Below are 24,895 nucleotides of genomic sequence, written 5' to 3'. Positions count from 1 at the left end.
TTGACCAGCTTAAAGTGTCAAAAACACAACTTAAACAGCTTGAGAAACTTAGCTGTGTGACTGGGCAGCATTACACCAGACGCACTGAACACAACAGTGAAACGAATCAGGTTAGTGCTCTTGTAGCCTCAGAAGATTCCTCCACCAGACTTTACCTCACGGCAGACTCAGAGGCACAGGGAGGTGAAGGAGGAGGCATCTATCAGTAAAGACACTCTTTTAAAGAGACGCCTCCCTCCTGAGCTTACCTCACTGTGGTGTCTGGCAAGAACAGGCCCATTAACTGACTGAGCGTGACAGAGGCCAGGAAACCACTCACTTTAAATTGGAGAGAGCAAAAGGGGGGCTTTGAGCATACCAAGGCAATAGAAGTTTTTAAATAACTCAAGGGAAATGACTCATGCCAGAGAGAGCACACAGGCAGACAGCCGCTCACAGCAATTTCTGAGAGGAGCACTCCATGAGGGAAAAAGTGTTATCTTGGAAAATGTTCACTTTAAGGATATCTGTGAATGAATGATTTGCGGTGATGTTCCACGTTTATCATATGTTATTTTTAGCATGTGCCAAGCATCAGGCGAACAGAAGCAACAGGAAAGAAGGTTTCTAACCTGGCATATTGAATCTCCTATCCAGGATTTTGCATTTAAAATGTGAACAAATCATATTTGCGTTTCTGTGTATGTCCAGTATGAAATCCTCACAGTAGCCGGTGGTTCTTCTGGTGACCAAAAATGGCCCCCAGCATTGGATCCAGGAAGACAGTCCATCCATCAATGGGGCATTCCTCCATTGCCTAATCACTATAGCTCCCTACTATCACTTATATCACCTATGTGTCATTTGTATCTTGATCTTCTAGCCCTTTCATGTTGTATTTATTATCTTCAACCAGGTCTCTTGTTGCACTTGTATCTCCATCTTGATGTTGTAGTTCCTGACCACAATTCTTGGAACCAATCCTCGCTACTAGTTTATGACAACTTTTCTGACTTAGCTTATATTTACCAAGTGGACTAGAGATAGTGTTCATGGCTATGGATAAGTGATGCTTCATGTGAATTGTATCACATCTGACCTGTGTTCTGTAGTTGTTCAATGACCTTCGCAATTCACCTATTGTGCATCGCTTTGGACAAAAGTGTCTGCCAAATCAATGTAACATAATGTCATGTACTGTTGTGGACTGGTCAACTGCAACCCGTGGCAGCTGTAGTCCTCTGCCGCAATGGATGAGCTGGAGAAAGGCAAGAAGCTAGCTGAAAGAAGTCCAGAGATGTGCGCTATCCCAAATTGACAGACGAAGCTGCAGCCATGGCACGTGCCAGCGAATATGGCCAGGCATTCAAGATTAAGGAGAAAGCAAAAAACGAATGATACAAAGTTGTAAAGCACGTTGAAAACGAGTCATTGACAGGTCATGATAACATTGACTGATTTCACAAATAAGACCAGATCTGAGTATTAACAGCTACCATTTATCTCAGAATAATTACCGGACTGCCTATCTCTTATCATTTAATGAATTCTGTAACAAGTGTGAGGACTTCATTGACCTAGAGGGAGAATTAACTGGCTCCTGGAGAGGACATTTCGGAGCAAGTTTTTACCCCTTGAGTACAAATAGTTTTTCAAGTATTTTATAATTTTGTTTCCTTGAACAGCATTGAATGCTGACAAGATGGCCAAATAATTTATGCCCTAGTTTTCCTGAACTGTGTGAATTTTGTTAATCATTTGCTATACTCTATAAAGGTACACACATTAGTTTCAGTCGCTAACAACTGTTAAAAAGAAAGACCTTTGAAATATGTGTAAGTATACATGTAATTAATGTCACACCATTAACAAGTAAAACACCCAAGCTTGTATCTCACAGCACCTCTGGGTAGAAGCGCTGAACTAGGATCAGCCTTCCTTCTCCACATCTGACCCTTATCCATTTTGAGCTAAAAGGCTAAACTGATCCCAGATCAGCAGGCCTACTCTCAGATACTTTGTGAATACTGGCCTCAGTTACTTTGGAGAAAATAACTTTATAGATGGGAAAGATGTTTTGGCTCTAACTGTTCAGCCTGAGAAACAGAAGCATCCTTGATTTACTCATTCACTCAGTGAGACACTCACTCATTCACTCAGTGAGTCACTCACTCATTCACTCAGTGAGTCACTCACTCATTCACTCAGTGAGTCACTCACTCATTCACTCAGTGAGTCACTCACTCATTCACAGCTCTCAGTCACGCTCACACATTCATTAATACACAATGCTCCCTCCCACTTGCTCTCTTAGCCTGCAGAAAGAAACTCAGAAAACAACTCAGGCTGGAAGAGCTTTTACTGGAGGACCTTGGCTTGTGACCAGAAAAGGACAGCCTACTGTCCCAGGGAAGATGCTAGCTTTGTCGCCTTGAGCAGGCTATTTAATGGGAACTGGGACTGCATAGTATGTCCACATCCTCCTGTACCGACAGATAAAATTTCTGCCTCGAATTTAAATACAGGACACAGGCTCCAGCAATCCATCAAAAATAACACAAACAAGCAGAGCCTTTTGAAAGCACAAATAGGCCCAACAGGAGTCATCCATTTTGGAATTTTGCGTGCAGCCCAGAGTCCTACTGTGAGGTCATAAAATGGGGACGGTTGCCGAGGCCTGTGGGCGGACGATAAGGACACAGGCAGCCAATGGGCAGCCCTGTGTGCCCACAGCAAACCCCCGGCCCCTTCGGTCATTAGTGTGATAGAGGACTCTGGTGGGGGACATATTTTGCCGGGTATTCACAGCAGGAGGTCTCTCACGTGTGCAGTAAACACATGACAAATGGGGTCCTATTTTGGTTAAGCAAGTGTCCGCAATTCGGAGGACCTATTCTGCTGTTACAGCAAGGCAAACGAGGGAGTTGTAATGACAATATCTCCAGCCGTTCACCAACTGTTATTAGCATCTGTTCATGACATAAACTGATTAGTCACAGGCATACTGCAAATGACTGCTTTGACTACCCAAGTCAATCTTTTTCCACTTTAATCTAAAGAGTACAGAGAGATACACATTAAGCCTTTGGTCACGTATGGCAGACACTCCTATAATAGCCACTGAGCTGGTGTGAGCTCAATACATCCAATCAATCAAATTCAAGTAGTCTCTTCTTCTAAATAAAGGGCTCAAGGGATGAAAATATCTTGAAGGCGCCATTTAAGGTTATCGGAACAAACCAAATGCCTGTTCCGTAAAAGGAATCTTTAATAGCTTGCTTTCTGGCGGGTGGTTTTAAGTTATAGCACAGTGAACGCCATCAAATATCTCCACAGCAAATATTAATGCTTCAAGAGTACAGACTCGTATTTACTCAGTTACAGTTGTACAAGACAGAATTTTGCTGTGTGTACTCTACAAGAAATAGCGAAAGAAAAACTTACAAATCTTACTTCCTCTGTGACGGCGTCGTGGTGGACTCGGTATCTGGTGCCGGTGCCAGCGTCTGCGTGACCCTTGACCTCGGTCAGGCCCTGGCGGGCGAGGCTGGTGTAGTGGCGCACGAACCGCGTCCGGCGCACCAGCAGGTGCAGCACGAAGCACATGAGCTCCAGGCCGATGGAGATGAGGAAGAAGATGATGGTGTTCTTCCTCTCGTTCTTGATCAGCAGCTTGGTGAAGATGCGGCTCAGCGATATTATCACGCCGGCCGTGCCTGCGCGGGCAGGAAGTGGCGTCAGACCAAACGAGGCTGAAAACCGAATTATCTCCGTGCGGATGGGGGGGTGCTTTCTGCCCACTCTGAGGAATTAGACAAATCTGCAAGGACAGCTGTTTGGCACCGCGAATGCTGGCGCCTGGTGTACAATCCTTCATTTGCATGTCTAAATCCCCCCGTGGGGAATTGATGTTGCAGCCTTCATCTAAGCCTGAATCACGTCAGAAAATTACAGCTGGATAATGTGCAAAATGTAAGCACAGAAATATAAGGAGGCCCGGATTCTGCGAAGAACATAAATAATATGGTCATATCCAATAAATATAATTTATACTGAGAAGTCACGTGATAATGATGGAATATGAATTAGGTGTTCAAGAAACATAATTTTTGTCCAATTTACACACAATTCCTCACATAAAACCATTGCTTCATGGCATACTTCAGTTTAATTTACATGTATACAGTGAGCTCCATAATGTTTTGGACAAAAACATTTTCTTGATTTTATACATTTGGTTTCATGTAGAAATTACTGCAATTTTTATACATAGTCACAGACATTATGATGCGCCCTCTATATACACTCAGTGAGCACTTTATTAGGTATTTATTAGACTTATTTTTTAGACTTGCTGGTGTTCTGCTGCTGTAGCCTATCTATTTAGAAGTTTGACACATTGTGTGTTCAGAGATGCTCTTTTGCATACCACTGTTATAACACGTGGTTATTTGCATTACTGTCAACTTCCTGTCAGCTGCAACCAGCCTGGCCCTTCTCCTCTGACCTCTGTCATTAACAACGCATTTCTTTGCCTACAGAACTGCTGCTCACTCAATGTTTTTTGGTTTTCACACCATTCTCTCCAATCTCTAGAGACTGTTGTGGGTGAAAATCCCTGGTGATGAGCAGTTTCTGAGATATTCAAACCACCCTGCGTGGCACCAACAATCATTCCATGGTCAAAGTCACTTAGATCACATTTCTTCCCAATTCTGACATTTGGTCTGAAAAACAGCTGAACCTCTTGACCATGTCTGCATGATTTTATGCATTTAGTTGCTGCCACATGATTGGATGATTGCATTAACAAGCTGGCGAACAGGTCTACCAAATAAAGTGCTCAATGTGTGTATCTACACACAAAGCACAATGAAAAAAGCAATATAATACAGATGCTTCAACATTACATTTACCCTGACTAGAAATCCATTCATTTACAGTATACATAAACTGTATCTATATATCTTGAAAATACTCAGCTATAAATACCAGCAGTTAAATGTCTACCCCCCTGCTCTCTCTCCCCTCTCCCTCTCCTCCCTCTCTCTTGCTCTCCCCCTTTCTCTCTCTCCCTCACCCTCCCCCCCTCTCTCCCTCTCCTTCCTCTCTCTCTCACTCTCGCTCCTTCTCATTCTTAGAATCGGCATTGTTTTTACCGAACATTGATATTAATGATGTCAGGCTCCCCAGGGGTCTGGTGAGTGACACTAGAATAAACAATGATCTTACTCTCTCCAGTCATGACGCCTTGTGTGTACCTCTTTGGAAGCATCCCCATGTAACCATAGAAACTGGACTGCTGAACTGGGAGAAAAAAAAACAGACAAAGAAGACGTTGGTGACTGCCCTTCTTATCGGAAATACTACTTTCCAGTTTGACACGCTTTATTCAATGCTTGAGTTGTAAATGCAAGAATTTAGATTCTCCTGGGTCCTCGATTTGAATGAAACGATAAGGTCAGCTTCAGCTTACACTCTGGTCACACTGCAAAGAACACAATGTGGTGTCTATAACGGGAATCACCTTCTCGTCGGTGCCTGTATTATGAGAGTGATAGAGAGCTTAATGACACAAGGAGAGATGAACAGACAACGTAATGATACAAGGTGCCAGACCTCATAAATGAATGCTCCTGGATATGGTGGCCAGACCGAATCAAGACATAACAGGAGATATCATACAATCACTGCAAAGCTGACCCAATTTCTCCTTAAAGGGGAATTTATGTTAATTTCTGCAAATTACGCACTACAAGGAGAAAATTCTCAACTGCCTGAAAATAGGACGATAAATTTAAAACGCTTACTTCTCCAAAACTAAAGAACAGACATATTGAATACTTTCATTGTGTTTCTTCAATGCCCTCTTGTGCATATTGTATATAAAACCCTAAAAAGTGTGACCAACTGCCATGTTACTCCTTTAATGAGAATGCCTTGAAACATCCATGACATGTTCTTCTTTTAACATATTAGGTACCTGTACATCCAAATGCCACAATCCCCACGGCCATCAGGTTGACGACGTATGACTGCCTGGTGGTGAACTTCTCAAGCCAGATGTCGCAGATGCCAACAAACAGCAAGGGCCCCAGGGCGAAGAGGTAACCTGCAGGTTAAGGCTTCCATTAACGTTCTTTTGTTGGCTAAAGGCGAGTACACTCAGTGGTCCTCTCTCCTGGTCCTGCAGAGCCGCAGGCTGTGCTGGCTTTTGTTGTTACTCAGCACTTAATTGATCAATGAAAGCAGTTGATTACACAGTTAACTCACCTCGTTGGTTTGCTGCAATTAAAAATAAAAAAAAACCCAGCACACCCCGCGGCTCTCCAGGACCAGGAATGAAGACCACTGACCTAAATGATCTTCGTGCTAATAGCTTGCTAGCATGTTTTCCTCACATTCACCAGACTCAAATATTATACACTGTTCATCACATAACCATGTTCATCCGACAGCGTGCACCCTGGGTATTACAGACACTTGCCTCCATATTCCTTTTGATTAGAAACACAACCCCACATCCCCCTGTGCTCTGCGATAGCTTTGTCTTATGAAGTTTGGCTGGCATTAGTTCGATAACTGTTGTCAGCTGCCTGGTCTCTGATCTAGCAAGAGCCACTTTTACCCCTCCAAAAGGGCCCTTCTCTTTCATTCTGTCTGCATGGGTGTGAATTTAACTCTCAGTGTGCAGGATGAGAATGTGAATATTACATTACAGGCATTTGGCAGGTGCTCTCATCCACAGCGACAAACAACAAAGTGCATAACCATAACCAGGGACAAGTGCCCGTAAAACACTAGAGGGAAATATAGTTCTAGAAAGTGACCACATAGATAACCCTGTAGATTAATCTGGTGAGAAAAAACCATCGAAGAAGCAGCAATGTTGGCATGTTATTATCAAGGCCAGCTGTGTTTTGATGTGCGTTTGAAGGGAGGGACACCTAAAGAAGGCCTAATTATACCCAACTGGCGTGTTAACTCGACCACTGTTGCACGTGCACACAGAGGAGACGAGCCAACAGACCAGGCTTCTGCTCAGCTGTGACAGAGAGGCCCGTACTGGTGACAGAACCTTTCAACAGGATGAAGGCTATTCTATAGGGGCACGAGCCACAATCTGGCTCCTTAATAACTGTACTGATGGGCTTCGTGACACAACACTCTGTTCACACAGCCTGCTTCATTCATCTGTTTTCCTTGATATGTGTTAATTACTCTGGCATTGATTGACAACCTTGCATGTGTGAATGTATGTGAGGATGTGTTTGTGTCTTCAATGTGTGTGTCTGTGTACTCGTGCACGTTTTACCCCTGTGCGCGTCTTTGACGTGCGTTTTTTTAAATACATGTGTGTATGTGCACACATTTTGTGAACATGAGTATGCATACGGGCGTGTTTACGTCCATATGTGTGTGCTTATGCTTCTGTGTTTGTGTCTGTGAACTGTCTTTATGCACGTATGTGTATGTGTATGTGCATGCACGTGTGTGGCTTCATGCTGCTCTGTGTGAGTGTGTGTGTGTGTTTGTGTGTGCGTACCCATGTGTGTGTGTGTGTGTGCACGGGTATGTTTATGCGTGCATGCATATGTGTGCGTGTTTGTGTGCGCGCCCGTGTGTGTGTGCACGGGTATATGTATGCATGGATGTGTGTGTTTATATACGTGTGTGTGTGTGCGTGTGTGTATGCATGTGTGTGTATGTGCGTGCACGTGTGTGTGCGTGTGTGTATGCATGTGTGTGTATGTGCGTGCACGTGTGTATGTGTGTGTGTACGTGTATGTGTGCATGTGCATGTGTGTGTTTGTGTGTGTGAGAGAGAGTGTATGTGTGTGTGTGTGTGTGTATGCGTGTATGTTTGTCCACACATGTGTGTGTGTGTGTGTATGCATGTGTGTGTGTGTGCACGTGCGTGTGTGTGTATCACGTCATGTTCACCTGCAGTGATCCGGGTGTGCAGGCTGAGCATCTCCACCAGGGCGTTGTTCAGCACCACGGCCACCAGGGCCACCAGGATGTAGGTCAGGCTCATGTCAAACACAATGGAGGTTCCTGCCAGGATACCAGCCAATCACAAGCACAGAATACACAGCTCCGTTGCTAAAGGAACTGATCTCTGATAAATACATCTTTCTTTTATCCCATTCCAGTTCATTTCTGTGATTCAGGCACTTCATCTTCACTTTGGATGTTATTTGACGCCACATCGTACTTTTAAATACCATTCCACAAACATTTTAAACCAGTCATGAATTAAACATAATTATAAAAATATGATCATGAACAAACTAATGGTGCATCAGGTCACAGAGCAACATACAATGTATAGTGATTACAAGTTGTAATCACTAACGAGCGACCAATGCTGTACGGCCCAACAGCGCTGCTTTTTATGTTGTTTTTGTTCTTGGATGCAATTTGCTCGGCTAAACTGAAAGGATCTAGGCCTGTATCCACGAAGTGTCTCAGAGTATGAGTGCTGATCTAGGATCAGCTGTCCCTTATCTACATCCTACTCTTATGCATTATAAGATAAAGGGAAAACTGATCATAGATAAACGCGACTGAATCGCTGAGTCTTCGCAATGAAATGATGTCCTCAAGCCCATGTTTGAAAGTTCAACTTCACCAATTAGCTCCTTGTGGGCCGATCTGACCTGCACATTATCTTAACAGACGGATGCGACCTTCACGTTACATCTCCCTTAACACATGGATATGACCTGTGCGTTACATCTCCCTGCATGTTACATCTCCCTTAACAGATGGATATGACCTGTGCGTTACATCTCCCTTAACACACGGATGTGACCTGCACGCTACATCTCCCTTAACAGACGGATGTGACCTGCGTGTTACATCTCCCTTAACAGACGGATGTGACCTGCACGTTACATCTCCCTTAACAGATGGATATGACACCACCGTTGTATTTGATCATATAACTGTTTCCCAAGACACATGACTGTTGAAATGCATTGTGATTCCAAGGCCTTTCTATGGATTTTCTGTAGGATGCCTTAATGTCCATAATGGGTTAAACACATGTGCACATTCATTTCAGCAAATCGTTCATGTTCAAGGATGAAAGGACAGTGGACACAAACATGTCTGCCTTTTCTCAGTTTAGCTAAACTAAAGAGAAGGTCTTCATAGCCACTGCCTTAGAGACAGAACAGAGGGGAAAGTCAACGCTGGCTAACACAGCCGGCGATGCCAAGTCAAGTACCAGTCGTTTGTCAGACAGCAGGTACATGCAGGACTGTGCCTGGGGACGTGTACCTTGGAATTTGTGATGTAAATAGTCAACGTCAGTGATGAAGCTGTTGTAAGGCAGCAGGAAGCCCACTCCAGCAAGCAGCATAGCAAAGTAGATCCCATGGTAACGGTCGTCGGGCAATGGCTCTTCAAAGGCTAAAGCAGAGAACAGAGAGGAGAGAAAACAGGCTCAGCGCATGTTGTCTTTTAAAGCATTCTGCAGAATACATATTAAATGCCTACCTACAAGGACAATATTTCCGTAAGGAATTAAATCTGGGCCACTGCAAAAAATAAAAAGACAAACACGTACATAAGATTAATGCTTACTATGCTCTTTCTCAGATACTTTATATCCTGAGATTTTTCCAAATTAGGACAATACCACGCCACAAGGCATGGAATCTGGGTCACTGTTAAAGACAAATACATTTAAAATGAGTAGAAGATTTTAAGTAAATAGCAGTTACGGGTGAAAGCCAGAGATATTTGGTTGCTGAAATCTCGTACAGTTCCAACTGGCTGCCCTTATGCTCGTCCATTTTGTGAAAATACACAAAACCGTGAAACACGCATTTGTAACTTACAAGGTTAAAGATTCCCTTGTCAACAAGCCCAAGGAAACTGTTTGAGCGGCCATTAAGTACCAAGAATTTATCAAAAAAGCCTTGCAAGTACAACCGTTTCATGTGAGGTTCTTCTTCAAATGTGTATTGTCCTTTCTTAGAGCTCAAACTTCATTTAAAACCGTGTTCAGCTATCTATAAAAAAAGACAATTTCACCAGCACTGACTGGCATTATTCATTTAATGACCCTTACGTGGCCTTTAAGGAAACTCCTCTCCTGAAGCTATGAGATGTATTCTCCTGAGTGTGGCTCCTTTGAAGCATGTCCCCATTAGGGAATTCATTGAACATTAATAGGCTGAAGCTATCCCTCAGAGCCTCCATGCCTAGACTACTGCAGGGCTTTAGAGCGAAGAAACCCCAGCCCCCCTACATTCTAAGTACTAAATTCACTGTGGTTTAAATGTTTAATACAGATTTATTATTACTTTATTTTTGCCCTCTGTTTCCTGCCTGTCTGAGCTGTGTGTGAACGTGGGCGAAATGCTGTAGTCGGCACAGGCAGAGCCAAAATGGCGGCACTCTCAGGTGCAGTCCTATAGGACCAGCCACGATTTGCCATATGTACGATTAGCCCGAATTACTAACGATAGAGTGATGAAATTTGCTAAAAAGGGTTTACACTTCAGTCAAAGATTAACCCAACACACTTTGGACAGTCTCATAGTGTTTACATTTGCAGTAGATTAGCCCAATATGCTATGCTATGGAGCTTGACACCATCTTAAAGGATTTCAATTTACAGTACACTCAACATGCAATAGAGCCTAGGCAATGCCTTTGCAGATTTACATTTGAAGCTGATTACCCCTATATACTAGGACAATAGGACAATGAGCATTAGCACAATGGGCAATACAATTTCAGATCAGAGTCATTAAAGAATCCAATACAATATACCAAAGTACAGAGTGAGAAAAATGTCTCACAGGATTTGCTTTTCGAAAAATAATTGGTTAGCAAACAGCAATGCCCTTTGCAAAAAAGTACTTAGTGAGCACCACAATTCATTGGACAGTGACACATTTTTTGTTATTGTGGTTCTGTATTCTAGCTCTGGACTTGAGTTTTAATTAATTTGAGGATATTGTCATCCATATCGGATTAACCATTTCGAAATGTTAGAACCTTTTGTACATAGCAGCCCCCCACCCCCCATTTTTCGGCATCAAAAATATTGGACAGTTTAACATAATGTAGAATAAAGTAATTTTTTATATTTGGTTGCATATCCTTTGTATGCGTGGCGGCACGGATGGTGCAGTGGGTAGCACTGCCGCCTCACAGCAAGGAGGTCCTGGGTTCGAATCCCTGTCGGCCGGGGCCTCTCTGTGCTGAGTTTGCATGTTCTCCCCGTGTCTGCGTGGGTTTCCTCCGGGTACTCCGGTTTCCTCCCACAGTCCAAAGACATGCACGTTAGGCTGATTGGAGAGTCTAAATTGCCCGTAGGTATGAGTGTGTGAGTGAATGGTGTGTGTGCCCTGCGATGGACTGGCGACCTGTCCAGGGTGTATTCCTGCCTTTCGCCCAATGTATGCTGGGATAGGCTCCAGCCCCCCTGCGACCCTGATCAGGATAAGCGGGTTCAGATAATGGATGGATGGATCCTTTGTATGCAATTACTGCTTGAAGTCTGTCGCATAGACACCAGACGCTGGGTATCTTCTCTGGTGATGCTCTGCCAGGCCTGTACTGCAGCCAACTTGCTTGTTTCAGGGACTTTTTACCTTTGGTTGCCTCTTCAGCATATAAATTGCCTATTCAGATCCGGTTATTGACTCGACCAGTCAAAAACGTTCCACTTTTTGGCAGTCAAAAACTCTCAGTTGCTCTAGCAGTATGTGTCGTGTATGCAGTATGCTTGGAGGCATTTGGTTTCATCTGAGCAGATAAGTATTTCTGTATATGCCAGAATTCATTGTTCTATTCTGTCTGCAGTCACATCACCAATGAAGACAACTGAGCTTGTTCTACTGGTAGCCATACAGGCTCAAGCCATAACACCCCCTCCATTATGTTTCACAGATGAGGTGGTATGCTTCGGATCATTGGCATTTCCTTTCTTTATCCACACATTCCTCTTTCAATCACTTTGGTACAAGTTAATCTTTGTATCATCTTTCCACAATACTTTGTTCCAGAACTCTTGGAGCTCTTTTAGGTGCTTTTTAGCAAACTGTAATGTCACCTTTCTGTTCTTCAGGCTTATCAGTGGTTTGCATCTTGTAGTGTACCCTCTGTAGTCCTGCTGGTGTAATCTTCTACATATGGTAGACTTTCACACATCTACACCTGCATCCAGGAGAGAGATTTTGATCAGTTGGCCATTATCAGGGGGGTTTTCTTCACCATAGAGAGTATTCTCTGGTCATCCATACAGTGGTCTTCCTCGGTCTAGCGGGTCTTTTGACATAATAGAGTTGTTTTTTTCTAGTTAATAATGAACAAATCTGTTGACTTAGGCTTGCCTAGGGTTTTTGCAATGTTCCTGATTGATTTCTGAGCCTTTTGATGGCCAGCTTCCCTGGTTTGCATTGACACTGCCATCTTCCTTCCTGTCACACCCCAAAGGCAATTGCAAAACCTAGAATCAAGACTAGACATCAACAGCTCTCTTCTGCATGTACAAATGGCACAAATGAATACACCTGCCTAACAAACACAAATGGGGTGACCGTATACAAAAGGCGCTGTCATTTCTAAACAGTTCATCTGATATGGATGAAAAAATTCCCTCAAAGTAAAGCTGACAGTCCACACTTCAACATCATTGTAACCTTTCGGACTCAAACTGCTAGAGTACATAAGAAAACATGTGACACTTTCCAATGAATTATGGTGCTCATTGTATATACTTATTTATCGGAAGGTACTGAAAGCAGCAGGGGAACAAAACACAGACACACAAACGACCACACACTGAATAAGGCTGCTTGTCTGTGTGTTTCTTTTTTATGCACTGCTGTGTGCGAACAATTTCATTTTCTAAAGCATAATACAAACGTTGGTTTTACGCTGTACCAACGACTGTATTATGCAATGTACTCTTATTAAGCGGTCGAGCGCGACGGTCCCAGTTCTCTCGAGTCCGTTCCAGGATTTCCCCACAGTCCTCCGGGACTCCGCCGCGTGGGCCGGCCGCCCCTCTCTCCGTGCGCTCACCTGGCTCGGTGAAGGTCAGGACGCCCTTGTCCGGGGCGTCCTTGGCCTGACCCTCCTCGTCCTCCAGCTGGTAGCTCTCGAAGCTGAAGCTCATCACCACGTTCCCCTCGGGGGTCTGCGAGGGCGTGGGCTGCCTCCTCCTCTCCAGCCCCGTCGAGCACATGCTCGCTTTGGCCGGCCGGTGCTCGCCGCCCAGGGGGAGGTCACGTCAGGACGCCGGCGAGCGGAGGAAGGGCTGTGCGCAGAATTTCAAACAGAGCGGTGAACCTCATTTTGCCGCATCCGAAATTCCTCATTATTGTACAAATTCTCGAATGTTTTTGCAGCGCTTCTACATTTAAGTCACCCATCACAAACACGAGAACGTTTCATCAATTAATTAGGTAGGCAGAAGCCTAAATTAATATGCTAGATGAATCCTTTGAATGTAGCATTTTGGCAGCGCAATTAAATGTTTCGTCTTATGAATAATTCACGAAAGATTGAGTCATTACAAGAGTACTATACTTGGCTGGAAGACAACTGATTCATCCAAGATGGCTGACATTGATATATGTCATAAATAATGTGGTTGTTACTGAAATCACTGAAACCAGTTCTGATACATTTGATACATGTATGAGAAATGTTTTAAGTGAGCACATTTCAGCACTAAAATAAGTAATCATGGAAGCGTCACTATCACCATACACTGCCTTTGGCCCATAACAAGATTTCTATATTTCAGTCAAAATGTACATTCCTTTTAGGTACTATCACAGAGAGGCTTAGGCTTTGGGCTTGTAGAAAAACACATGAGATTAAAATAATTTTCAGTGGATCACTATAACAATATTACAGTTACATGAAGATATTGTGACCCTATTGTGACCACAGTCATTTTTTACTATCATTACTATTATGCACAAATATGCATTTAAACTGATTCGATAAACTGTCAATAATGAATTGGCATCAAAACACATTGGACATGCTTCAAAAGATGAGCATATTACGCCATGAGCACACAAGGCTTTGTCTTGAACATCTTTAACAATAAGTGATATTAAAAGGTAAATAAATAAAATAAACGAAAAATTAATCTATAAATTCAAGCTTCTTGAAAACTGAAAAAGAAAACTGAGCTGATGTCCAAATCAAAAAACAGAAAAAAACAGTGTACTATATTTACTGCCTTTTCTCAGCAGTTGGTAAAGGTATTTCATATTGACCATAGGAAGCTCAACAGATTGTTCCACATAGCTCCTAATATCACTGGCATTCATATCACCTCTCACTTCACTTATGGAATTATTGATCTACAGCCCACCTTAACTGCTCTACCACACTCGTTCATGTGGATGTTCCCATTAACAGAGAGTATTTATTAAGCATGTATGGCTCAGGGACCAGGTACATCTGTCCATCAACCATGATGCAATATATGTATTATTATTATATTATAATCAAATAGTAAATATAACTTTTTTATCTTACACACTCATGCTTACGATTCATATGTCCACCCTATCAGGTGTTTTTTAATGGCAAGGTGTCCAACGACATGGTGGACATTTTCAGCTAAACTTCCAAGCCATTGTGACAAAGCTAGCATATGAGAAATTTGAAATGATGAAACTTATGAAACACCATCTTTTAGCCTGACAGGGTGGACATATTATGCTGGACCACACTGAACTACAACATGATGAAAAGTAGGTGCTGTGGAGTGTAGATACTGAGTTGTTCTACTCACAGTTATTTTTCCACCACTGAAAAGAAACAACTGCCCAGCTGTGATATCATTGCAGAAAAGTGGACAAATATCACCATAAGTCAGGGTAGACAAAGAATCATACAAATCTTATAAAACAATTGAACAAATTTAAACAAAAACAAAAAACAATAACTGAGACATAAAAACAAAAATAAGAAAATGGGGATCATGAAAGCTTACTCATTAATAAGGAATGTTTTGATAGGGTCTTGCTCTACAATTTACATTAAATCAGAATAGTTTATATTCATCAGCACACAGCAGTATATAGTTTGTTGAACACCCACAATGCACAAGTATATGATACTTATTAACTATGTAATGTATTGCAACAGTTATTGAAAGACGTCCTATTAATACTGAGGGTTCCTCTATGAAGCAATTAATTATACACTTTGTTAATTCTTTAATTGTGCAACATTAAAATATTTACAGAAACTGACACATTTATAGTGGTTGAAAACGGAACGTTTAAATCATTTTGAATCGGAAGTGAGGTGTCCAATTTGTGCTTACTTTTCTGTTGCGTTCTATTAAAACAAAACACAATCACTCCATTTGAGGGCCTTCACGGTGACAGTTTTATTGGTTTTCTTTGGTGTGTGTAGGCAGGAAAGAGGTTTACAGAACCAAAGATACCTGGCTTCCTTTCCTTCATCTATTCATTTTAAGAGTTAAGATTAGATTTCTTAAAATATTCCCATGTTAGACAAGTCTCATGTTACAAATCTAATGCTGAAGGCTTCTTAAATACTCTGAGGCATGGATTCCATAAACATTTACCCATAACGTGCAAATCAATTTGACTGCTCATTTTTAATTCACAAAAGCAGTTTGGCTAGTTCATTTGGGTGTTTGATGACAAACTGAGTTTGTGTGGAAAAATGATAAACACTTGTAAACAAGGGTCAAAGAAAGGGACAAATGTTTACTGAAGCCAGCTGGTAATGGTTGCTGGGTAACCCCTCCTCAAACGTGCATGCGCAGACAGACGCGCGCACACACACACACACACACACGCACCTGATGTTACATCCCCAGCCTACAGCAGAGCTGGGAGATAAGGCAGGCAACTGGTTCCTCTGACAGCAGACAGATCCCTATAACTGACCGATTAGCCGGGACTGTTCTGTCCTCCGGCGAATTTCTCCCTGGCTCACCACGTCAATTGCCATTACCCTCAGACCGGCCTTTAAAAGGCTTCCACCATCTTAATGATAAGCGCTGCTCCCTGTTGCCTCCAGCGTGTTCAAAACCAACCAATTAAAACTGGAGAAACAATTAGCATTCTAAACTGTCGATGGTGGGAGGGGGCTTTTCTGAAGGCGGAAGGTCAGAATCTGATTATTAAACCTTTTGTCAAAGGCACAGCTCTAAACAACCAAATTCGCATGTGAATGATGGTCTCTAATCAAGTTGCTCCTCATTGCTGTTCTCACAAGCATGGTTAATTTATTCAAAAGCACTGTCCAAAATCATATTACTGCTGACACCTTAGACAACACACAGCTGTGCGATCTTAGAGTGTTGTGCGTCGCGTTTATCTTACGGTGCACTCTAACTAAAAATAGCTCGCGGTACCAATGTTTTCTGACAGCACATGTACGTTGCTTAACAGGCATTTCCCAATTGTGTCGCTTGCTAAAAATATATAATCTCATAAACAGATGTGCATGACAGATGGAATAAAATGAGAGTGTGAACAAGGAAGGGAAATAAGCCGCAGCCGTGGCTTGCTGTCAGCTGAATGCGCAGCAACCTTTGGAAGATTCCGGATCTTCCAATAGCTCGATATTTTTGGTCCCCCCGGGCCAAAAAATATCACTGTTTTGGGAATTCTTTATTTATTTTTTTCAGTCCAAATAAAATTGGCAATAAGGTATAAACAGTGGTGCCCAGTAAGAGGTTCCTAATGCAGGTGTTGGCAGAACATTACAGTGAGCTTGGATCAAACACCAGGAGCAACCTGGCTGCTTCATGTATCACGGTCGTGACTCACATTTGCATAACGCACCCTTTCAAGCGCTGGATGTCAACAGAGAAGAGGGTGTGGCCATAAAGGTACAGCTGAACAGAAGCTGGCTTAGGCAGGGTAATTTCCTTACCTATAGTCCATACTGTCACATTCAATCAGTCTCAGAGCAGCGGGTGAATTCATCACTTAAGCGTATTGAAAATTTTGAAGGATATTTTCAGAAATAACCTAGGGGGTGGGGGGGGGGGGGGGGGGGGGTTATGCGTTACGTGACACATGAGCCTGACTGCAAAAGCAGATATCTCACTGAAGGGAGAGAGTCACGCACATAGTGACATTTCCCTTCTTTCTTTTTTTTCCAAACGGCTGATGCTCTACCTGAGGAATCCTTCAAGATTTCATCCGCTTCTGTCGCCATGAGTCACGAGGCGAGATGGTTTACACCTGTGGCAACACGATAAGAACACCGCATCTGGCGGATAGATCAGTTAATCTGTACACCCCGTCTACAGGAGCCATTTTCCATTCCAACAGCGGCACCCTCTTTGACATGGCGCGCTGTCTTTGACCACAGATCAGGGCAGGCGCAAAAGGAATTAAAGACGCTTCCTGCAGTCTGTATATTTCACCACCGTGGGAGTGCAGCCAATGGGGAGACAGTGATGCATTCACCCCAAGCTCAACCTGGCCAGCAGCAATAACTCATATTAGTCTTTAGGGCTGTCCGGCATTGTTTGCCAAAGCTTTGGAGTGTCAACAGCACGGTGGAGAGCAAATAGGATGACACCTGGCCAGTGTGGAAGGAAGCAAAACACTGGGCTATGGGAGTCCGGCATCCAGGTCCATATCGTGGTGAAAAAAAGTGTTGTTTAATCATGGATGAACTGCAGAATGAGCCACATTCAGGCTCACGTTCAATGCCAGTAAATAAATAACAACAAACTTGTGTAAAAGATTGTGTTACATCATGAATAAAACTGATGCACTATTTATTTATTATTTTTTTTACAGTATTTCATTCTAAATGTATGCTTGTCACACCCATACATAAACAAGGAAACAGAATACCCTATTCAATGAATAGGGTATGTGTGCGGAGAGAGGGAGAGGGGGAGAGAGAAAGAGTGGAGGGAAAGAGAGAGACAGAGAGAGCACAGACTAACCATAAATGATAAATTGTGGTATTAAATCAAAATTTTACTGACTCTTCATATTCATGAAGTACCAATTTATGGTAAAGCATGTATAAAAGCAGACTGAATGGGGAAGCTGTGTCCGATTGTTCTTTGCTCTCAACATAGGGTGGCGCTGATCACGGCTCTCAAAAACAAGGTCCCTCGAATTCGATTTAAATCATCAAATATTTGTAATATCATCACCAAATAATACAAAATCCTCGGTATTAACTATTGTTTTCAATCTATTTACAATGATCCCATAAAGTGGCACAAGTGTAGACATATTTGAATAAAAATATAGTGTCGTTTTGATTTCATGCTGTTGACGAGAATAAAAATAACCCTAAAACAAAACATTGATTTTTATAAATAAGACCGATTAATGCGTATTTTTTTCAATATGAGCACCATGACACATTGTGGCTTTTTTCAATTTCTTTGGTTAGTATACATTGCATGTTAACACCAGGGGTAATTGACAGTTGTTCTTTTGTAAACTTGAACAAAAACATCTAGCGTTCAGTATATAGTACCCCAATCCTACATTTTCACGCGATTACAGGAACGTTTTCACACATCTTCAACAGAGATAACTACAGAAGTCAACAACAGGTTATTCCTTACCTCGTTTTTACCGGCGAGTAAACTGGCGTGTGTGTGTGTAGTATATTTACTCTGTTAAAAGTAAAATCCTCGGATTTGGTGTATTTGCCATCTTTCGGTTTCAACGCGAGCTCTATCCATCACTCTGGTCTCCAGCTGCAAATACGTCGCTCTTCTCGCAAGGTCCAACTGAGGAAAGCCTTTAGCTCTCCGTTCCGCCCTCCCTAGGAGCCTTTTTCACAAATGAAACTCACGGCACCATTACCGAGTAGGTATTGGGAATTTAAAGGGCACTCCTTAAGGTACATTGCAACCTTGTGTTACAATTTGATAGTTGGGCTATCGTTGTGTTTTAGCTACCTGGACCGTCCAAATTGGTTTATGCGTTACTGGTTTATCGGGAATCAACGTCCTTTTTGCAACAATCGGCTAATTGCGCTCCGTATCTACATGACACACACTTTTGTACAAGCCTGACACGCACAGACGTGTATCTCGGTGCCACAGAATAGGATACATTCGATGAGAAAATGTTACGATTATGATACACTCTTAAAATGTCTTGTATGGTCAGTCGCCGGTTCATTTAATGTAGCTATTATAAATAACATGGCTTTTAAAAACGTTTTTTTATTCACTTCAGCCCTGGTGTAAAATTCAGCGATGACCAGCGCTGAAACAACTAGTCAACCAGCTACCAACTGTTTCAATGCCTAGCTTGAGCTGGGGGGTTTTGTCAGCAGGGAGCCTAAGTGTTATTTCTTTTTTTCTTTCAATGCGAAGTATGAAATAACTGACCTCCCAAAAGGGTTCATATCATTTTTACGTTTATTTGATCGTTATGTGTTCTGTCTTATTTAGAAACAAAAAATCCCTCATTAGCAATTAAAAATAGAACCAACGCAAATTCGGTTTTAGTAGAAAGGCTATCCGAATTGGTAATCCGTCTCTAATGAGCACTGACTATCACGAACCTTTTCAGCAGCATTAAACAGCAGCATTTTAACTGTAGCAGCGGTAGCAACAACATGCTTGCTTTATATTATCTTCGTGCCTTAACTGCGCCTCTTTTTTAAAAGGAAAAACCACTGACACCAGACGAGTTCCCCAAAGCCAATCCACCCGAGGGTACTGCTGACCTTATTTCTCCAGTCATCTTGAACCAGCACAGAGCCTTTGTGCTGGTACAAAATCAAAAGACATTATGCGACAGATGTGTCCACCCGGCTTGGTATAAACATACTGAGTCAAGAGAGTGACTCAGGCCACATACTCCAATAAGCCATATAGGGTTCTCTTGATGCGTTGCAAGGTAGATTTATCTAAAATTCCGTCAGTAGTTCCATCAGTAGTTGAGAGCAGAACTTGCTCCCAAATATTATTTAGCACGAAACTTTATTTTTTATTTTTTATATGGCGCAAAACAAACTGTAAATCTGCAATACCAAAACATTAAAACTATAAATGTTAATATTAAAGCTGACTATTTTAGTAAGCTATTTTAGTTGCTCACATACAGATGAACAAAGTTCTCCATACAGAATAACAAAATCCTAAATATTTACTTGAGCCCATATAACCATGCCTATGGTTTTTGTCTTTTGAACATGTCCTTTAATGAAATATACAGCTACATTTTTTCATTTGATACAGTGGGCTCCAAAATTACTGGCACCCCTGACTGGCAATGCATAAAAACACTTAAAAAATAGACAATATTATTATTAAGATAAACTCAAAACTGTCAACATGTGAAACATACTGTACTTTATTAATGTTGCAATGGAACCAACCAAAAGCATTCATCCTTCACTATCTTATCTACACTTATCAACTGTCCTCTTCAGTTCAGCCCACAGGTTTTGATTGGATTGAGGTCCTGTGACTGATAGGGCCATGACAGAGCTTGTGTTGTCACAGAACATTTCTGTGTGTATTTTGAGGTATGCTTTGGGTCATTGTCTTGCTTGAAAGTCCACATCTAGCCAAGTTTCAGCCTTGTCAATGTGAAGGATCATATAAGGATCTTCATAGAGGAATGGACCAAAATCTCTGAATGTGTTCCTTAACCTCGTCAAGCATTACAGGAAAAGACTCTTAAAGGCTGTTATCCTTGCCAGAGGTGGATGTGCCAAATACTAAACCAGGGGTGCCAATAATTATGGAACCTTGATTTTGGTGAAATCAATTTTTATTAAATGAATGTTTGATTTTGGTTGGTTCCATTGAAGTGTTCATAAAGTACAGTATTTTTCCACATGTTGACATGTTAGTTTATCTCAATAATAATGATATATAAAATCTTCTTCTTTTTTTTTTTAAGTATGTTTGTGCATTCAAGTCAGGGGTGCCAATAATTCTGGAGCTCACTGTATTTCCACATTAATTTTATTAGTCTTCCTAATAAAACACTATGTTCAATTATAGGTGAAACAGCAAGCAGGTAGCATTGAATAGCTGTTGAAAATGCATTTTTTCCTTATGTCACAAGGCTCTACATAGCACTGACTTGTAGCTTCCTTCACATCACGTGTGAAGCTCATGGAGGTTATAAAATTATGTAAATGACACCTGAGAAATTAGAATTTGAGTTCAAAGCAGGTGGTTGGAGCCAACCGATCTTCCTCGAAACCACATTGCACAGTATCTGGTATAAGTATTGTGTGGGTCCATCTTTGATGTGAAGTTTGCTGCTTTTTGATGGGGAGAACGAAACACACTCAAGCTTTGATGCAAAAGTTTACTTCCGATGCAAAGCTAACTGCACAACATGGTCGATTTCAAATAATGTCACTTCTCACTCTCACTCTCACTGCGATGCACGTCATCAGAAGCAGCATTTCTTTGTTGAGGGGCATCTGATGCCAGTCAGAAGGGTTAGTGGCAAAGCAGACCCTCCTAGCCTGTGTACACACTGCTGTAAAATCCAGCTCTGTCAGCTTGAAAATTGAGCTGGTCAAGCTGGTCATAAGCTGGTCTAGCTGGGTATGAGCTGGTCTAGCTGGGTATGAGCTGGTCTAGCTGGGTATGAGCTGGTCAACCAGCATGGCCAAGCTGCTCATAAAGCTGGTCTAGCTGGGTATGAGCTGGCCAACTAGCTAGTGCTCATTCTTAGCTGGTAGCTGGTGGACTGTTTCAAAATATAGCTTGAGCTGGTCAAACCATGTCAAGCTGGGAGCTAGTCTGAACTGGTCAAGCAGCTACCAGCTGTTTCAAAAAAAGCTATTTCAACTACTAGCTTGAGCTGTTTCTTTCTGCTGGGTGGCCTCACTCTTCTGCACTCCAGTTTGTAGTTTGTAAGGTGAACCTTCTCACGCAAGCAGAAGGTCATTTGAGAAACATGTTCTTTAATGACTGCACATATATGATATATTTCTCAGACCATACCAGTGTTGAGCATGTGAACGATGGGTTGGAATATGGCATATGTCACCATTGACAAAATGGAACCTGACATATTTTTAAGCAAGGCAGGATTTATGGGTAAGAGCGTATGCTTGTCACCTGAATCGCTTGAGACAAGCAGTGCAATTACTCTCCATCAATAACCCCAAACCCCCCCCCCCCCCAAATTCTGTCACCTGTCTGTCTCTCACAGGATGTTGATGTTATCTGAATCCTCATAAATGTTAATGTGTATTTTAATTCTGAACATGGGGAAATCAATATTAGCTCTCCATGTTATTCACTGACCGCTGTCCATGGGAAGACAAACAGAGGGAGGTTTGTACCATAACACACACTATGAGATCAGCAAAGCAGTAATGCACTGATCCATTCTACAGTTTCATTACACATAACATGGCAATGTGCCCCAGACCTGATCCCAAACACATCACCACTGCACTGTAGTAACATTATGGCACAGCTGAGACAACAGTGTGGCGTGGTGATTGAGTAGCTTGAATCCCAGAAGTACTGTAAGTTCCCACGTGTGGTGCTTGTTTAAACTCCATAAACATAGTTGTTGTTTTTACACGAGCTATGTACAGAAAGATGCTCTTGGTAATAAATAAACATATATATAAATATATATAAACATATAAACATTATAAAGGTTTTTCCTTACCACACAGGCAATGTCTCTGCATGTCTCTTTTCAAAGAGCCAACAAATAGGAATTTTAATCTGCCCTTCCTGTTGAAGAATTAAAAAAATGGTTACAAAATAATGGTGGTGTGGGGAATTGAGCACAAAAATATGTAGAAAAAGGCAAGTAAATTGCACAGAACAAGGTACATATATAAATTCAACAAAACAACATTAAAACATTTCTAGAGAAAGAGTCACTGTCCATAATATGCACAAGAGGCAAATAAAGCAGATTAGAGAGAGTCTTTTGGCACCCAAAATTCATATTAGACAGAACACTGGCAGTACTGTTTATTTTTGTGCATGAGCAGGCAGTGTCAACATGTAATCATCTTCATTCTCATTTAAATGTTTAAATGAAAACACTGGTTTGCGGGTTCTGTGATTTGCACTATTGAATTATGTCTTTTTTTTTACATTACAAGCCATTTAGCAGACACTCTTATCCAGAGGGACATACAATGAAGTACAGATTAAACACAGGGACTAGTGTGAAGAGGACCCGAGAGAACAGTACAGTTCCGAGTCATAGCGCGACCATACAGATACAATCGGAACCCTTGAAGAATACATCAACTTACAAACTAGCATACCAAGGTTGGCAGCTATAATACCCCGAGTACAACAATACAATATCTAATACAATACAACAATATCTATAATGAAATGTAATGTAATGTAATTTTACATTTTTGAGAAATTGCTCTTCTTTATGGATTGCCTTACAGCAAGTTTATCCCACCAAGGCAACACAAAGCCATATATTTTTGTCATGTGACAAACAATGCATTCCCGTGTATCCTGTTTAAAATATTTATTCTGTGAGCCTTCACGTTTTATGAATGCATAAAAAGGTCACAACACCCTTTTATCGCTTACCCTTTTCCGAGCAAAAATGAAATTGGTTTCTGCCTGGTTGCCTCTGGTGAGATTATATCACACTCAGACATGAGAAGTTTCACACACAGTTGAGCTATATTGGCAGATTGTTTAATTAGTTTCTGTGGCTTTCAATTAAATGTACATCCTGTTGTTTACCGAGATACCATTGAGAGATGTACACAGTTACGGAATACTGACAGAACAAAACTGAACATGATCCAGAAGTAACTGGAGCTTGTGACTGGAGAATGAGGATACAAGGGGTAGAGAAATTACTATCAGACTTGCCGATTTCAATCATTAAATGTGTTTGTCCTTGAAAGCAGAATATTTTTGCTCGATTCAAGTCAACGATTGGCAACTCACTGTAGCTAGGATTCTTCTGGGGCTAATTACACTAATATATGTCCACTCATTTTCAACAAAAAATTCCGAACAAAACTATTCAAACTAGTTGCAAGGACCTTATTCATAACAATACACTGTAATTGACCTTGAGGTAAATTATGGCTTTCAATGTTGGCTCTTCCCCAGGGCAAAAATTGGTCCATGTTTTGGAATGAATCAAAATTTTTTATCAGGCTTCATGGTGCTGACTACAGATGAATAACAGGCTCATTGGCTAATCAAAGAATGAGCTGGATCCAGTAACACTATATTCACGCTTATCTTTAGATATCCCATGGCTTAATACTGGAAGTTGGTGCTATAGTATACATAACCGCATACACCACCACATGCTTTCTTCTGTAGTTTTCAACCTCCAGCTTGCAGTTCCAGGTGATTAATGAGTGCTGCAGTATTAAAGGGGTCTGGGTGAGCCCCATAATTTCCTATGAGTCATCATGTGGTGAACATCATGGCAACACAAACTGAGAAAGTCAATTCAAGGCACAAACGAGAATAATTTGGGATTCGGCTTTTTACGGCCCTGAACATACAGAATAAGCACCACGCATGCACAGCACATATATCAATGTGCCAATAACCTTTCCCCTCCAGCATTACACTGATGGAAATAACAGGGTGAGGCATTGCAACTAAGTGCTTAACAAGATCTTTCTGACAAAATATAATTATTGGAGTGTGTCATTGGCCTGGGAGTGTGACTTGTGTGTTGCTACTTATTTTAACCAGAAGGCTGCAGGTTTTAATTCTCTCATACCCCTCAAACATTGACTTATGTCATTTGCCAGCAATATGGTGTAAAAATCTATATTTTGATTTTCTCAGCCCATACGGCTTAACCTCGATAGGAATATCTGCTGAGCAAATGTACATGGATTTTAATTAACCCCTGTGTAAGAGGAAATAATAGCTGTGTCCATTCTGCCATTTTTTTATAGTATTCAATATCTATTGGATGCATGATTGTGA

At 41.7% G+C, this 24,895-nt stretch overlaps 1 protein-coding gene across 2 annotated transcripts in view; it reads right to left on the bottom strand.

Annotated features, from left to right (window-relative positions):
- Positions 1-24,895, bottom strand: part of LOC133114889 (equilibrative nucleoside transporter 4-like) — a 46,980-nt gene that overhangs the window by 4,884 nt on the left and 17,201 nt on the right. The window contains exons 2-8 of one of the 2 annotated variants that reach the window (XM_061224580.1): positions 22,614-22,681; positions 13,033-13,267; positions 9,268-9,399; positions 7,930-8,037; positions 5,963-6,097; positions 5,212-5,286; positions 3,433-3,695 (exon numbers count right to left, since the gene is read on the bottom strand). In XM_061224580.1, the coding sequence (XP_061080564.1) occupies positions 3,433-3,695; positions 5,212-5,286; positions 5,963-6,097; positions 7,930-8,037; positions 9,268-9,399; positions 13,033-13,195 (876 nt within the window). In that variant the 5' untranslated portion in view covers positions 13,196-13,267; positions 22,614-22,681. Of the gene's footprint in view, positions 1-3,423; positions 3,696-5,211; positions 5,287-5,962; positions 6,098-7,929; positions 8,038-9,267; positions 9,400-13,032; positions 13,268-18,565; positions 19,012-22,613; positions 22,682-24,895 lie in introns of those variants that run through there. The other variant, XM_061224579.1, reaches the window with a different exon arrangement.

The sequence above is a fragment of the Conger conger genome, chromosome 16 (genome assembly GCF_963514075.1).
Source record: "Conger conger chromosome 16, fConCon1.1, whole genome shotgun sequence".
Classification (NCBI taxonomy): Eukaryota; Metazoa; Chordata; class Actinopteri; order Anguilliformes; family Congridae; genus Conger; species Conger conger.
This window is presented reverse-complemented; position numbering and strand designations above follow the sequence as displayed.